At 43.8% G+C, this 16,751-nt stretch overlaps 1 protein-coding gene across 2 annotated transcripts in view; it reads left to right on the forward strand.

Moving 5' to 3' along the window:
• LOC137346020 (sorting nexin-13-like) overlaps positions 1-16,751 on the forward strand; it is a 128,476-nt gene that overhangs the window by 80,927 nt on the left and 30,798 nt on the right. The window contains exons 12-14 of one of the 2 annotated variants that reach the window (XM_068009320.1): positions 391-566; positions 13,772-13,879; positions 14,386-14,496. In XM_068009320.1, the coding sequence (XP_067865421.1) occupies positions 391-566; positions 13,772-13,879; positions 14,386-14,496 (395 nt within the window). The remainder of the gene's footprint in view (positions 1-390; positions 567-13,771; positions 13,880-14,385; positions 14,497-16,751) is intronic. The other variant, XM_068009327.1, reaches the window with a different exon arrangement.

Here is a 16,751-nt window from a genome sequence, read left to right on the forward strand (position 1 = left end):
GCTCATACCTATTAGATGCTAGACTAATACTAGCCAAACTCAACTCGCATAGGACTTTTCCAACTAGCGGGGAAAATTTGACCTAATAATGTACCTTGGTTTCTAAACCAAGATCAAGAGATGAAAGGACAGTACGCTAAATCACTACAACACCAAGTCCAACATTTGAAACATTTTTTGATTTTTCAGTAAAATAATGAGAACTAAGTTGGGGAAATGGGGAGAGAATATGGGAAGTATGGAAAACATTTACTCTCATTCATATGTTATTCTACAGTTATCTTCGAACTATTGTCTGTCTTGTTTTCTCCTCACTTAGTATGTTACTGTCCCATTTTCATCCATGTTTGTGTTTCCCATTTCCCCATCTCTCTCTTTTATTGTGACTAGTCCATGCTGACTATGAACCATATCCTGTGGCAGGAGTATGTAATGACCATGGCAAGACGTATGCTCTATATGCGATCACTGTTCAGAGGAGAAACCCAGATGGCAGCGAAGACGTGTGGAAGACCTATCGTCGCTACAGTGACTTCCATGACTTTCACATGCGGATCACTGAGCAGGTAAAAACCCTGCTTGAAAATTGTTTGGAGCAGTTTCCTGTCAGTTTGTTCTGGACATGAGATTATGGGATCATATTATCTGCACTGCGACAATGAGGGAATCAATTACGAATTGCAGAAGTTTGAGGACACAGGCTTAGTGTTTTTTCTGCTGAGTAGTGCTGAATTATCGTTTGAAACATCATTTGCAGTTGATGGATGTTGATCAACACATTTTCGTAAAATTGTTAATCAGTTTCAGACATGCAGTTCATTTGTATTGTCAATTTTTTTTTCTGTTCTCCTATCCCTCCATCTTGGCCCTGCCCTCCTTCCCCCCCCACCCCCCCAAACTCACTGCAACAAAAAACAATTGTTTTGCTTTCTGGTCTTTATTACAATGAAAACTTCTATGTAGTGTTGATTATTTTGAGCTCTGAATCATGACTAATAACTGACATCAACAATGTAAAACCTTATCCATATTGCCCCATTGGGAGATTTTGGAGAGGTCCTAGAAACTGCCTCTTCAGACTACCTCTCTTGATATTTTGGTCTTGCAGCTGTTCAGCCTGCAAGAGGTGTTATATCTGCTGCTGCTGTAATTTTATTATAATGCAGCTTTCATGCTTTAATACTTATTTTTTGAATTGCCTCATAAGATGCATGTTGACAGAATTATGAGCAGGACTCCGCATCTTATTTCTTTGGAATTTTGACATTGATATACACTTTCATGTGAAAATGCCATTACATTATTAGAAGTGCATGATGCCACTTTTTTGGCCGTGAAGGTTTTAACATAGATATTGGTTGCAGTGCAAATGATCAAAGTCAGATACATAAACTTCTATGCAACTTAGAGCATTTTAACTCAATATAATAATTTGCTTCCATAAGTGTGTAGACAGTGGCCAACTTTACCTCTTCAATTACCTTTTCAATCCATTATGCTGTCATGAATATGAAGTCCTGGATGATGCTATTTGGCATTATCCCTTCCCAACTTCTTATTCCAGCTGATTATATTGGTGTGTGAAAGCTGTGTTCTGTTACACCTTTGGCTGAGCTTCTCCACGTTAGTTTAATCACGAAGGCCAGATTTCTTCATAAACCAATTCATGAAGAGGAGGCAGTGGCATTGTGGTCATGTCACTAGACTAGTAGTCCAGAGCCCAGACTAATGCTCTGGGGACATGGGTTCGAATCCCACCTAGGCAGATGGTGCAATTTGAATTCAATTAATAAATCTGTAATTAAAAGTTAGTCAAATTGTGACCATGAAACCATTGTTGATTGTTCTAAAAACCCATCCAGTTCACTACGGTCCTTTAGGGAAGGAAATCTGCCATCCTTACCTGGTCTGGCCTACATGTGACTCCAGACCCACAGCAATGTGGTTGACTCTTAAAATGCCCTCTGAAATGGCCTAGCAAATCACTCCGTTGAAGGGCAATTAAGGATCGGCAATAAATGCTGGCCTAGCCAGCGATGCCAACTTCCCACAAATAAATGTTTTTTAAAAATGAGGAACTTTGCCATTCATGCTGTCTCATATTGAATCACATGCTGGCTGCTACTATAATGGCTTGTATGTGGCACAGGTAGAAATTCAGTTCTGTTAATCTCCTTTCTAAATCCTGGAACTCCTTAGTGGGTGCAGGCTTAGAATCCTGTCTTTGCCTACATTTCTTAAGGTCAGGTATGAGCCATTGCATCCAGCTGATTTTTGCCTCCACATTCTTCTGCAGGAGATTCTGCATCCATTTAGGTTACCCTTGCTGCTAGGAGTCAATACACCATTCGGAACTCATATTTTTAGTTGCAGAAACAAATATTTACTCCTCTGACTATTGAATTTCCTACTACCACCTTACCCTATGCTCAGCTCTCTCCTCTTAGGGAATCCCGTCTTCCGCAAAGCTGTGCTGCAGCTTGTGGCTACATTTTGAGCCATCATCCTTGGAAGCCTGGTTCAGTTATTTATATTTATGTAAGGTTTGATTTTTTTTTTTAAACACTCACTATCACAGGAGGTTGGTTAGCAAAATTAAAGCACATGGTATAGGAGGGAATATACTGCCAATTAAATAATTAAGGATTGGTTAACAAGCATAAAACAGAGTGTAGGAATAAATGGATCATTCTCGCATTGCCAGGCTGTGACCAATGGGGTACCGCAAGAATCAGTACTTGGGTCCCAGCTGTTCACAATATATATCACTGATTTGGATGTGGGGACCAAATGTAATATTTCCATTTTTGCGGATGACACAAACCTAGATGGGAATGTATGTTGTGAGGAAGATGCAAAGTGGCTTCAAGAGGATTTGGATAGACATAGTGAGTGAGCAAGAGCGTGGCAGATGGAATATTTTGTGGGAAAATGTGAAGTTACCCATTTTGGTAGGAGGAATAAATGTGCAGAGTATTTCTTAAATGGTAAGCGATTAGAAAGTGTAGATATACAAAGGGACCTGGGTGTCCTCCTCAATAAGTCACTGAAAGCTAACATGCAGGTGCAGCAAACAATTAAGAATGCTAATGGTATGTTAGCCTATATCGCAAGAGGATTTGAGTACAGGAGTAGTGAAGTCTTGTTACAATTGTATAGAACCTTGGTTAAACTGCACCTAGAATACTGTGTGCAGTTTTAGTCCCCTTACCTTAGGAAGGATATTATTGCCATAAAGGGAGTGCAATGAAGGTTCACCAGACTTGTTCCTGGGATGGCAGGACTGTCCTGTGAAGAGAGATTGGGGAAACTGGGCCTATATTCTCTCGAGTTTCGAAGAATGAGAGGTGATGTCATTGAAACCTACAAAATGCTTAAAGGGATAGACAGGGTCAATGCAGCTAAGATGTTATCCCTGGTTGGGGAGTCTAGAACCAGGGGACACAATTTCAAAATAAGGGGGAAGCCACTTAGGACAGAGATGAGGAGAAATTTCTTCACTCAGAGCGTTGTGAATCTTTGGAATTCTCTACCCCAGAGGGCTGTGGAAGCTCAGTCATTGAGTATGTTTAAAGCAGAGATTGACAGGTGGCATAAAGAGATATGGGGATAGTGTGGGAAAAAGACATTGAAGTGGATGATCAGCCATGATCGTATTGAACGGAGGAGCAGGCTCGATGGGCTGAATGGCCTACTCCTGCTCCTATATTCCTAGCACTGTCAGAAACTCGAGCTGTATAGTTCCTATTAAATTACACCTGAATGAAAATGTTCAGTCGGCCACCAAGATGTGAATTAATTCTGACTCCACAACAAACTAGGTTGTTGTCGCTGTCTTTTAACTCTGCTGTGTACTCAGATGGTGTGGTTTCTTTGCATTCCTTTTTATGGTGCAAGAGATTGAAGTGATGATCACAGGCATTAAAGACTTGATCACATTTTGACTTCCACAGCTTACTGGGGAAGAAATTTGTATGCCTTACACCCAATTTTAGTCTGATGGTCCACCCCATCCCCTCCCTTTTACTCCCTGGACCTATCTGAGGGCGACTCCCAACCAAATATGGTGACCTCCAAAACTCGAGGAAAGCAAATGTTTGTATTGGAGTGACGCCAAAGCCTGAACTTTAACTTTCCAACCTGTTCGCAGCAAGGGAGGCCAACAGCGCATTGAGAACCCGTAAATTTCACCAGCTCGTTTATCAATAGCTTTATAACTCAACCATGGTATTTATACCTCATGTCCGGATTTCCTGACCAATTACAACGGGTGGAAATGATGATGTCACGTATAAGTCTGTTTCAGCTCCACGAAGGTCAGAATGGAAGCAGTGTCAAAACAGAGCTTGAAGATGCTAAGGCAGCACCACGCTTTTCAGATGCATCCCTGAACATCATGCTATGGGCATAAAGGATCACAAGGAGATTCTTTTTCTGAGGACAGGAGGAAGAAACCCAACACAGAGAACAAGCAGATATGACTGCCAAAGAGGTCAGCAGCAGGAATGTGGTGACTGCATTCTGGATAGTATGCTGCAAGAGATTTAATGACCTGATAGGGCAGGAAACTTGAGTGGCTTGGCACATTCCAGTACAAACTCTACTTTCCCCAGCCTTCTCCACATCACTCCTCACACCAGCAATCCTTGCAGCTCTCTAGGTACCTCTTTGCGTCGCCATCTGATCAGCCATCCTGACACACACCCATCCCTCACAGTGACCCTCTGCAATTGTTGCCTTTCCATCCTCTTAAAACATTCCACTTTTCAAACTGATTATTCTCTTTCTCCTTGCAGGAGAAGAGAGCACGGGACAGCAGAGGGCGACATGGAACTGGAGGTGGCTCTCCAGTCATTGTCTCACTGGCATCTGCAGAGGAGAATGCGCTGGAGATAAGCTAGGTATTGTGATACCCGGCCATTGGCGAAGCAGAAATGGGGCCTTCCATGTTGACGATTTTAAATATCACTCAACCATATGGCACACAAAATTCACTCATGTTGACTTGATGTCAGCAACCACTGAAATATGATCTGCGCAGTGATGACTTTTGTCTGTTCTAATTCACATCTTTCATCTCCCTCAGGAGCCAGTGTTAGAGGAGGATGATTCCTTCGAGGTGGCCTTGCAATCTGAGAATGCACTATCACACAACTCGTGCACCCTACACCAGCTCAGATACACACATCTCGGTAGGGCCGCCAAGGCAGATAGTTGGGTTGTCGCATGATGAAGCACACATCACAAATGAGTAGGAGGTGAAGTTCCCATTGGAGCATGCAGGACCCTCCAAGCTCTGCTCAGCTGGATGCAGATGTTGAGCTTCTGGGGTCATGGAAGAAGAGGACTATTGTAGAGCAGCAGCAGAAAATGTGTGCATTCCTGTCAGCCTTTTCAGAGGCACTGCACATGATTGGAGAGAGTTTAAAGGAGCCATGATGTCTCAGGTATTTGTGCTGATGACTGTCCATGGAATGAGTGGCCATTTGAATGGAGTATCAGACATGGCTGGCAACTGAGTGCATGTTGGCCCTGGCTAATGATCTCCACACTCAATCTGCCACCTTAGGCAGGATGGAGAACAACCTCAGCTTGGTCCATCTGCATTTCACTGAAGTGCAGCAAAGTATTCTCCAGCTTTTGGCTGGCAGAGCAATGCAAGTGGACCATGAGAGAGAAGATAAAGGATACAAAAAAGTGGAGATTCTGCTCAAAGCACTTCCACTACTCATCCCTTGCCCCCCCCCCCCACCCCCTACCCACTCCAGTTAGAGCCCCACATGCTGCTGTCTGTCCCCATGACCAAGTTTGCCCCTGCACTGGTGCAGGTGGGGAAGTCTTTAGCAGGATCCTCATGGGCGCCAAAGCCTAGAGGGCATCAGCCAAGAACATCAGAGTAGGGAAACTAGCAACGTGCTTCTAGCTCTGCTGAAGCAGCAGAGGTTTCACCATGTTGGAGTAATAGGAAAGAGAAGAGAGAGGATTTGTCGTTGCACAAGGGTATTCATTTGGGTGTTTAACACTGTGGGACATTGTTTATAAATGTTGAACAGTAAAATACCAATTACTTTTATCAAAGCTCCATTGGCCTGACCTCCCATTGTTGCCTGCTGTCTGCCAAGTAGGTGGCCTTCTGCCTTGTGAAAAAAGGAATGATGAGTAAAAGACAAGCAATGGGTGTCTGTGAGAAGGATAGTTTGTTGATTGTGGCACTGCTTTGTGCTGGAGTGGAAGGGAGTTGGGGGGTGGGAGGTGGCTGGGGTGAACACACTGAGTGGGTTTAGAATTGCTGTGCCAGATGGCTACACTGCCCCATTAATTGAAGCATGCCTGAATCAATCTGTTCTGGGAATCCCTGGCAGCTAAGTGAGCAGCTACAGGTTCCCTTGCCACATCAGGCTCCACCTCCTGTTCCTCCTTCCCTCAAAGACGCACTCAAGTCAACATCTTTCTCCTCCTGGAGCTCCAGTCCTCGCTGCTGTGCGGCACAGTACTGGCATTCAAGAAACTCTTCCTTGTGCATCTGGAAAGGTTATCCCAGATCAGTCCAGGCACCTGAATTGCTTATTCAGCATACGGATGTCTTGCTTAATGTCAATTCTTGTGCTCATGTGACTTAAGTTGTACTTTTCCTGGGCATCAGTGGTAGGGCTCCTTGCAGGAGTCGTCAGCCACATCCTTAGAGGGAAGTCATCCACTCACTCTGCTTGGAGGTGCAAATTTGTGTGGAAGACTTGACTGGCACAGGATGATGGCATCATGGCAGCTCTCTGGGTATCTTGCACAGACATGCATGATCTTACCAGCTGAACATTGGAGTGGAATCCTTTTTGAGTGATGAGTACTGATGAGTGATCTGAGGTCCCTTGATTTCTACATGTGTGCAATTTATGAACCCAGACAATGCAGCACATCAGGGGTGTCTTTCCATTCTGACTGGCCTCATCAGTGCCAAAGTGCACGAAAGTACTGGCCCTCGCAAACATGGCATCTGTCACCTGGGGATGCATTGTAGGCAACAAATTGAGATTCTACAAATATCTCCTGCAGATCCTTGGATGGAGCTGGAGGTGAAGCAATTAGGTGTTGTGGTGACCTTGACCACAACAGGTAATGCACATCCACCTGGTCCACTTGGCATGAGGTCTTATTCCAGGAGACTGTAAATGTGAGCATACGCCTAATGGGAAAATCAAAACCTTCTGAGGCACTGGTGCTTAGTCATGCCCAGAAAACTAATCCTCTGTCTATGTACCCTGTGTTGAGGTTTATCACTTCCTACAAGCTGAAGCTCTGTGCTCATCTGTCCTATGTTGTGGCAAGTGGTTGAGAAGGTGCTATTGCTCCTGCTGTTCCTCATCTCGGGTCCCAGGTAGAGCTGCAGAATCGGCTTCCACGGTGCCACAAAGGTTGACAGCAGGGAAGCACAAAAAAATGGCATGGTAGCAGAAGTCGCCTCCTATTCAGTGAAAGTACACTCAACACCAGTCCTGTGAGCAAAAGCTTTTTTCATAGACAAGGAAACAGCTGTCAAACTTCAGTATCGAAAGACTTTCTTACTTGTCAGTTGCTGCTGTCTGCTCGCCTTGTTCAACCTGATGAGTTCCAGGAAGCCAATGTGCTCAGAGTTACAGAATATAGGGTTAAAATTCAGTTGCCTTTTAACTTGTGTAAATGTCAGACCCACCTGTTCCACAGGGTTTCCCTCACACTAATGAATGCTGTCGAGTTGAGTTAAATGCGGATGTTGTCAGATTCCTGCCAGCTTCCTGACACACTGGCAGTTTCTGGTGTTTTAACCTGCCACCCGCACAGAAACCTGCCCGCACCCCCCCCCCCCCCCCACCCCACCCAGCCCCCAAACAAGTTCAGTTCCAAATCTTTCACTGTAAAGGTGGCCTTTATGTTTAACTCCAATATGAGAGATGAATTAATATAACTAGCATGCAAGCATGTTTTATTTTAAAATATTCTCTCATTTTCATACGGCAGGTTACAGGACAAAGCATTTCACTTAAAAATAGTGTGTGGGTGGAACTTGGTCTTGGATGATGTCTAATTTGGTGTTAGGCAGATGCTGAAATAGCAGCTGCATGTTTAATAGATTATGAAACACTTCAAAATTGTCGGCTATAAAGAATAATTACGTTCATTAAATGAGACCAATATATTTAATAACGTGCAAAGGTTTTTAATTTAAAAAAAAATTAAGATACCACATGCAAATAAGCTCAAGAAGTGCCCTTGCCACGCTTTTCTGCATACATGGGACACTGGCCCGAGCGTGGTAATACGTGTTATTTTTTCTCTAATTAATCTGAGTTTTTATTTACTCAATGGTGTAATCAGCCAAAGATCAACTCAACAGATGTGTGCATCTGTTGCACATTTAACATGTAGATATTACAGATCAACAAGGAATTGAATGGATATATATTGGCCTATTTCCATTTATTTGCTTGTTGACCTGCAATATTTACATGTTATATGTGAAAATTATAACTAGAAGTTCATGAGTAAGTTGGTTGTGTCACTGTTTATTTTGCATTCATGTATACATGTTTGCCATCCTTAATTTATGACCTTGTATCGGATACATTCAATGCAGTGTAGTTACTTAAATTGTTGTGACAACAGTGTTGGGATTAATTTAATGGAAAATGTTTCCTTTAATTTTTTTGAAAAAGAAGATGGTAGTGGTGGTGTAGCGGACTAGTAATTCAGAGACCCAGGCTAATACTCTAAGGACATGGGTTTAGATCCCACCACGGCACCTGGTACCATGAAACTACCATCGATCGTAGTAAAAAGCCATTTAGTTCGCTCATGTCCTTCAGGGAAGGAAATCTGTCATCCTTACCTGGTCTGGCCTGCATGTGCCTCCAGACCCACAGCAATGTGGTTGACTCTTAACTGTCCTCTGAAGTGGCCTAGCAAGCAACTCAGTTGTACAAAAACCGCAACACAAAATTTGAAAAGGAATAAAACTGGACGGAACATTTGTCATTGACCCAGGCACTGGAACCGAACAACGGCAAACCGGCCCTGTCGACCCTGCAAAGTCCTCCTTACTAATAGCTGGGGGTTTATGCCAAAATTGGGAGAGCTGTCCTGCACGCTAGTCAAGCAACAGCCTGACATCGTCATACTCATGGAAATATACCTTGCATCGAATGTCCCAGGCGCGACCACCACCTTTCCTGGGTATATCCTGTCCCACGGCAATACAGACACACCAGACATGGCGGCATGGTATACAGAAAAGGAGGGAGTTCCCCTGGGAGTCCTCAACATTGACTCCAGTACCTATGAAGTTTTATTCCGTCAGGTCAGACATGGGCAAGGAAACCTCCTGATTATCCCTACCGCCAATCCTCAACTGATGAATCAGTACTCCTCCATGTTAAACACACTTGGAAGAAGCGCTAGGATGGCAAGGGTACCAGATGTATTCTGGTGGGGGACTTCCATGTCCATTACCAAGAGTGGCTCGGTAGCATGACTACTGACCGAGCTGGCCGAGTCCTGAAGGATATAACTGCGAGACTGGGCTTGCAGCAGGTGGTGAGGGAATCAATAAGAGGAAAAAACCTACTAGACCTTGTCCTCATCAGTCTACCTGTTGGCAGATGCATCTGTCCATGACAGTATTGGTAGGAGTGACAACCGCATAATACTTGTGAAAATGAAGTCACGTCTTCAAACTGAGGTTATCCTCCATTGTGTTGTGTGAACCGATCTGGCGGCTTAAAACTGGGCATCCATGAGGCGCTGTGGATCATCAGCAGCATCAGAATTGTACCCAACCACAATCTGTAACCTCATTACCTGGCATATCCTCCACTCTACCATTACCACCATGCCAAGGGAACAACCCTGGTTCAATAAAGATTGCAGGAGAGCATGTCAGGAGCAGCACCAGACATACCTAAAAATGAGGTGTCAGCCTGGTGAAGCTACAACACAGGACTACTAGCATGCCAAACAGGAGAAGCAGCATGCAATAGACAGAGCTAAGCAATTCCACAACCAATGGATCAGATCAAAGCTCTGCAGTCCTGCCACATCCAGTTGCGAATGATGTTGGGCAGTTGAACACCTAACCGGAGGAGGAGTCACCACAAACATCCCAATCGTCAACGATGGAGGAGCCCAACACATCAGTGCAAAAGATAAGGCTGAAGCATTTGCTACCATCTTCAGCCAGAAGTGCTGAGTGGATGATCCATCTCAGCCTCTTCCTGAGGTCACCAGCATCACAGCTGCCAGTTTTCAGCCAATTCGATTCCCTCCACATGATAAGAAACGCCTGAAGGCACTGGATACTGCAAAGGCTATGGGGCCCTGAAAATATTTTGGCAATAGTACTGAAGACTTGTGCTCCAGAACTAGCTGCGGCCCTAGCCAAACTGTTCCAGGGCAGCTACAATGCTGGCATCTAACAGACGCTGTAGAAAATTGCCCAGGTGCGCCCTGTCCACAAAAAGCAGGACGAATCCAATCCGGCCAATTACCGTCCCATCAGTCTACTCTCAATCATCAGCAAAGTGATGGAAGGTGTCGTCGACAGTGCCAACAAGTGGCACTTACTCAGCAATAACCTGCTCATGTATGCGCAGTTTGGGTTCCGCCAGGGTCACTCCGCTGCAGACCTCATTGAAATCTTGGTCCAAACATTGACAAAAGAGCTGAACTAGAGGTGAGGTGAGAGTGATTGCCCTTGATATCAAAGCAGCATTTGTCCAAGTGTGGCATCAAGAAGTCCTAGCCAGATTGAAGTCAGTGGGAATTGGGAAAATTCTCCAATGGTTGGAGTCATACCTAGCACAATGAAAGATGGTTGTTGTTGTTGGCGGCGAATCATCTCAATCGTAGCACATTGCTACAGGGATTCCTCAGGGTAGTGTCCTAGGCCCAACCACCTTCAGCTGTTTCGTCAATGACCTTCCCTCCATCATAAGGCCAGAGGTGGGGATGTTCACTGATGATTATACCATGTTCAGTACCATATGGGTAGGCGGTGGTGTAGTGGTATTGTCACTGGACTAATAACCCAGAGACCCAGGGTATTGCTCTGGGGACATGGGTTCAAATCCCACAACAGCAGAAGGTGGAATTTGAATTCAATTAATAAATCTGGAATTAAAACGCTAGTCTAATGATGGCCATGAAACCATTGTCGATTGCTGTAAAAACCCATCTCGTTCACTAATGTCCTTTAGGGAAGGAAATCTGCTGTCCTTACCTGGTCTGGCCTACATGTGACTCCAGACCCACAGCAATGTGGTTGACTCTTACATGCCCTCTGAAATGGCCTAGCTCAAGGGAAATTAGGGATGGGCAATAAATGCTGGCCTTGCCAGCGATTCCCACATCCCATGAATGAATTTAAAAAAAAAAAAAAAATTGCAGCTCTTCAGATACTGAGGCTGTCCGTCTCCATATGCAGCAAGACCTGGACAACATTCAGGCTTGGGTTGATAAGTGACAAGTAACATTAGCGCCACACAAGTGCCAGGCAATGACTATCTTGAACAAGAAAGAACCTAATCATGTCCCCTTGACATTCAATGACATTACTGTCACTGAATCCCCTACTATCACATCCTGGGGGTTATCAGTGACCAGAAACTGAACTGAAGCAGCCACATAAATACTGTGGCTACAAGAGCAGGTTAGGCTGGGAATCCTGCAGTGAGTAACCCACCTCCTGACTCTCCAAAGCCTCTCCACCATCTACAAGGCACAAGTCAGGAGTGTGATAGAATACTCTCCACTTGCCCAGATGAGTGCAGCTCCAACAACACTCAGGAAACTCAACACCATCCGGGACAAAGCAGCTTGCTTGATCGGCACCCTATCCACCACCTGAAACATTCATCCTTCCACCACCGACGTGCAGTAGCAGCAGTGTGTACCATCTACACGATGCACTGCAGCAACTTGCCAAGCCTCCTTCAACAGCACCTTCCAAACCCACGATCTCTTCCACCTAGAAGCACAAGGGCAGCAGTGGGGACACCACCATCTGCAAGTTCCCCTCTTGACTTGGAAATATATTGTCATTCCTTCACTGTTGCTTGATCAAAATCCCGGCACTCCTTCCTATCAGCACTGTGGATGTACTGGCACCAGATGGACTGCAGCGGTTCACGACAGTAGCTCATCAACATCTCGAGGGCAATTGGTAATGGGCAACAAATGCTGGCCTTGCCAGCGACGCCCATGTCCCATGAAACTAATAAAAGGAAACTTTTTAAAAAAAATCTTTTTTAGAAAAGATATGGTAGTAATAACTAACAGCAGTTTACATGACAATTTGTATTTGCATTCCCTGAGAATAAAGGGTACAATTCTAAACGGGGTGCAGGAACAGAGGGACCTAGGTGTAAATGTGCATAGGTCATTGAACCTGGCAGGACAGGTTGAGAGCACAATTAATAAAGCATACAATATCCTGAACTTTATTAATAGGGGCAGAGAGTACAAGAGCAAGGGAGTTATGTTGAGCTTATATAAGACACTAGTTCAGCCTCAGCCTGGAGTACTCCATCAATTCTGGGCGCCGCACTTGAAGAAAGATGTGAGGGCATTGGAGAGAGTACAGAAAAGATTCAAGAGAATGGTTCCAGGGATGAAGAACTTCATTTATGAAGATAGATTGGAGATGTTGGGACTGTTTTCCTTGGAGAAGAGAAGGCTGAGAGGTGATTTGATAGAGGTATTCAAAATCATGATGGGTCTGGACAGGGTAGATGGTGAGAAACTGTTCCCACTTGTGAAAGGATCAAGAACGAGAGGGCACAGATTTAAAGTAAAGGGTAAGAGAAGCAGAAGTGTCATGAGTGAAAGCTTTTTTCACGCAGCGAATGGTTAAGTTCTGGAATGCACTGCCTGATAGTGTGGTGGAGGCAGGTTCAGTTGAAGCATTCAAAAGGGAATTTTACTGTTGTATGAAAAGGAAGAATGTGCAGGGTTATGGGGAGAGGGCGGGGAATGGTGCTAAGTGAATTGCTCTTTCGGAGAGCCGGTGCGAACATGATAGGTCGAATAGCGGTCTCCTGCACTGTAACAATTCAGTGATTCTGTGAAAATCTAAGATCATTGTTTAAATGTAGTTTACATTTAGAAGGGGCTGTTTTTATTTCCTCCTTTTTCCCCACCCCCTTCCCTAAGGTAAAACAAAAGCACTCAATGCCTTCAATTTGGCTTTGCAACATTCTGCAATTACTTGTGCATAATTCTGCATTTGCCTTAAGTCTTTTAAGAGCATAATGTATGTGATCAATCCTGAGTCTAAGGAATTATAGAATTTTCACAAATAGACCTGTGGTCACCAAGCATGGGAACTCAAAATTATGCTTGGGAAACACAGAAAATGTTAAAGTATCAGATGAAATGCATGAAACTTGGCAAGACTAAGAACTGAACAGCTGCCACTGGAAAGGAGCAGTTGACAAAAGCTGTACCCTCTGCCCTTTACTAATCTGGCTGCATTCTTACAATTTAACACCTGGAAATGAGAATAACTGGATTAATGCACCATTTTAGCAGCTGTGTCTTGAATATACCATGTAAAGTTCTTCGAGTTAATGTTATATGCATGTAGTTGCATGAATATTTATTACACTAAGTAAACATGAAAATATGGCAGTTATATCATTATTAACATCAATCTAATTGTTCAGCAAGTACAGAATGTTAGAATGCACTGCATTTGACCTGTGCCATTATAATATGAAAAATAAAATGCAATATTTCCTTTATTCAGTTTGAAAATCTTTCAAGTTTGCTCAAACTTCCTGGGAAAAAAACCTTTAATAACATGGATAAAGACTTCTTGGGAAAGAGGAAAAAAGACCTTAATACATACTTGCAGGTAAATTCAGACTTTGTAGTCACTTTCCAAAAATGCCATAGTTCATGGTTGCTGCTTTTAAATGTATTTAGCAGTTCCTTTACTTGTTATGCTCCACTGTAATGCATATTAGCATAATGATTGTGACAGTCAATAATGTCGCACTTCTGTCTGATTAAAAAAAAATCTTCAGATATTAGAAACAGAAGTTGTATCAAAAATGAACAACCAAGTCATTATAGATGATATAACTCACTCTCAAGAAATTTAAAGGTCTTATCAGACAAAAATGTTGAAAGTGGGATGTATTAAACTGAGAATGCTTAACCTAAAAAGTGCTCCAATGTTTGCATTGATCGCATACTCATCATTATTTAACTTTTAGTAAAAAGAGATAGCTTTTAGTGATCGCAAGTGTAGCTCTTCCAAAGAGTTGGTTTGTTGTTGAGTTGAGTAGTAATTCAAAATAAATCTGGCATTAAATTATTAAAACATAGCTACTCAAGCTATTTTCTGTTTTAATTTAGTTGTTACTCAATCCTGAAGTGATAAAAGCTTGTCCAGCTTTGATTCCATTTGTGAATGACTTTCTGGAGAATAAAGCCTATAACAAGGGAAAAGGAGATTTTGCTCGTAAGGTAAGCCTACCATCTGTTGGTCAGATTATGTAATGCTGCTTTTCAAAAGCTCTAATTCTCATTGTAGTTTGTTTTGAGGCACTGTTCAGGTTATTGTATTTCTGCAAGTCTTCTAAAATTTTGATTATAATATTTGATTTGTACAAATGACATGAACTTAAGCATTCTATCACTTTGCGACAATTCAAATAAATTGACCGAATAAATTTGTGCATTGCAACTAAAGGGAGTTTTGCTTGCCCAAACTTTGAATTTGTGATCCCAGTGAGGAAAGTTCCCCATTAGAAGTGCATATTTGAAAAATGACCCTTTAGTGTAAAATAAAAACACAAGCCTTAGTAGTATATGGTCACAAATCTATGGGGTGGGGGCTGTGGGTTTCCAGACTCCGGATTCCGGTGGAATCCACTGGAAAATGGCAGTGATGCAGTTACACTAGGTTTCTGGAATTTTAAACCCTACTTTTAAGGAGTAGAACCTCCATCCATCCATTCCAAGGAAAATGATTGCAAGAGGCAGAGCTGAGAGGACTAGGTGTTGAACTGGAGGCTACTGTAGGGTTAGTGAGCTGAGAGTAACAAGCCTCCAGTTGAACATTAGTGGGCCCAACCACGGCATCCAGGACAGGGAAGTAGCCTGTATTCGGGAGGAGGTACCTAATATTAAAAAAAAAATCAAAATCAGCATTCCTTACATGGGGCCAAGAGCAAACTATGTGGAATGTAGAGGGGGGGGGGGCAGGGCAATGTCCACCCCTCAAAAAAGAACTAGGTATCAAAATTCCAATTGCATGGAGTAGGTGAGCATCAAAGGTATACCAGTCAGTCCCATTCAAATTAGGTGCTTTCCTGCTGACCCTGAAACTGTCAAGATGAGCAACAATGGGCATGGTCCTGGTGTAAGTGCAGAAATTGCATCAAGCCTGTGTATTTGTATTGCACTTATTATACTGGTACAACACCCAGCTTTGGCGTGGTAGATTTTTTGGGATTTGAGCTCATGGCAATTAAATGTTGCCTTTTTTAAATGGTCCTATAATGTTTTAGGGTGCATTTACACTACAACTGTAGTGCTATTCGCATTATAAATTAGCACATAATATGGAATATGGGCCTGCTCTGACTCTGAAATGCAGTGAGACTATCTGAAGGCTGGAGTCTGACTCACTCTCCTCAGCACCAGAACCCAGTTGAACCTTAACTACAGGGTTATATTGTGTAGGTTTAAGGTTGGTGCAAAGCAGCAATCCTTAAATGCACCCCTAAACATGTGTAAATCAAACATTTTAATAATACTTGAAGAAAACAGAGTGTTCCATTATTGTATATAGAGATGATCATGCATATGCAGGGGTATAAGCAGTGCAAATGAACAGTATGACTGACTGCCTGCTTATATGCTCAACAACGAAATATCAGTTGTGCATCTATCATTGTCGAGAAATTCTTGCCCTACACAAGCAAGGTGCTAACCTCAAATGATCTTCACCAGTGTGACGTTTCTGCACCCAACACATGCCGTCAACAGCACTTGACTTCTAGAAGTGCTGAACTGTTTGCTGGGTTGCGCTTTGACTTCTGCTTTAAATTGTTAAGTAGTTACCTTTATTTTTTTAGGGACTATAAGGCCTTTTTCCTATCAGTCTGCGCTGCTTGTGAAACCAGGGTCTGGATTTTATGTAGGCGGTGAGGCTCCCGGTGCCAAGCCGAAAAGTCAGGGGAAACCTCGCCTCAGCCTTTTCCTGCCCCCCGGAGCAATCCTCTGGTCTTTTGACATCAAAGTTTCACGAGCCAGGATCCTTGTCCCTTTAAAGACGGGGATCCCAACTCCAAGAGCTGCTGGCCAGTCAGAGAGCCAGCAGCTCAGTGGTATCAGCAGTGCCACCGGGAGCAGTGGCCACTGCCGATACTGCAGATGCCTTGGACCCAGGCCCAGCGCTGGAACCCCAGACCAGAGGTCGGTGAGGCGGGGTCTTCGGGGCCAGTCTGGAGGCCGCAGCCAGGGGGTGATCGTGCAGTCCAGGGGAAGGGGGAGTTCCCGGGGAGTGAAGTGGTTCTCAGCGGGGGTCCTCCCCCCACCCCCACCAAGCCTCCATGGAGGGCGCTTTGTTTTACAAAGTGCCCTCCCTGCATGGGAGAGGCACCCTGTGCTGCTGGTAAGATCCCAATGGCGGTGGCAAGAGGCCCTTAATTGGCTGTAAATAGGCCACTTAAGGGCCTCAATTGGCCTCTGGGCATCAGCCTATCCTGCCCCCG

This window comes from Heterodontus francisci, chromosome 2 (genome assembly GCF_036365525.1).
Source record: "Heterodontus francisci isolate sHetFra1 chromosome 2, sHetFra1.hap1, whole genome shotgun sequence".
NCBI classification, from domain to species: Eukaryota; Metazoa; Chordata; class Chondrichthyes; order Heterodontiformes; family Heterodontidae; genus Heterodontus; species Heterodontus francisci.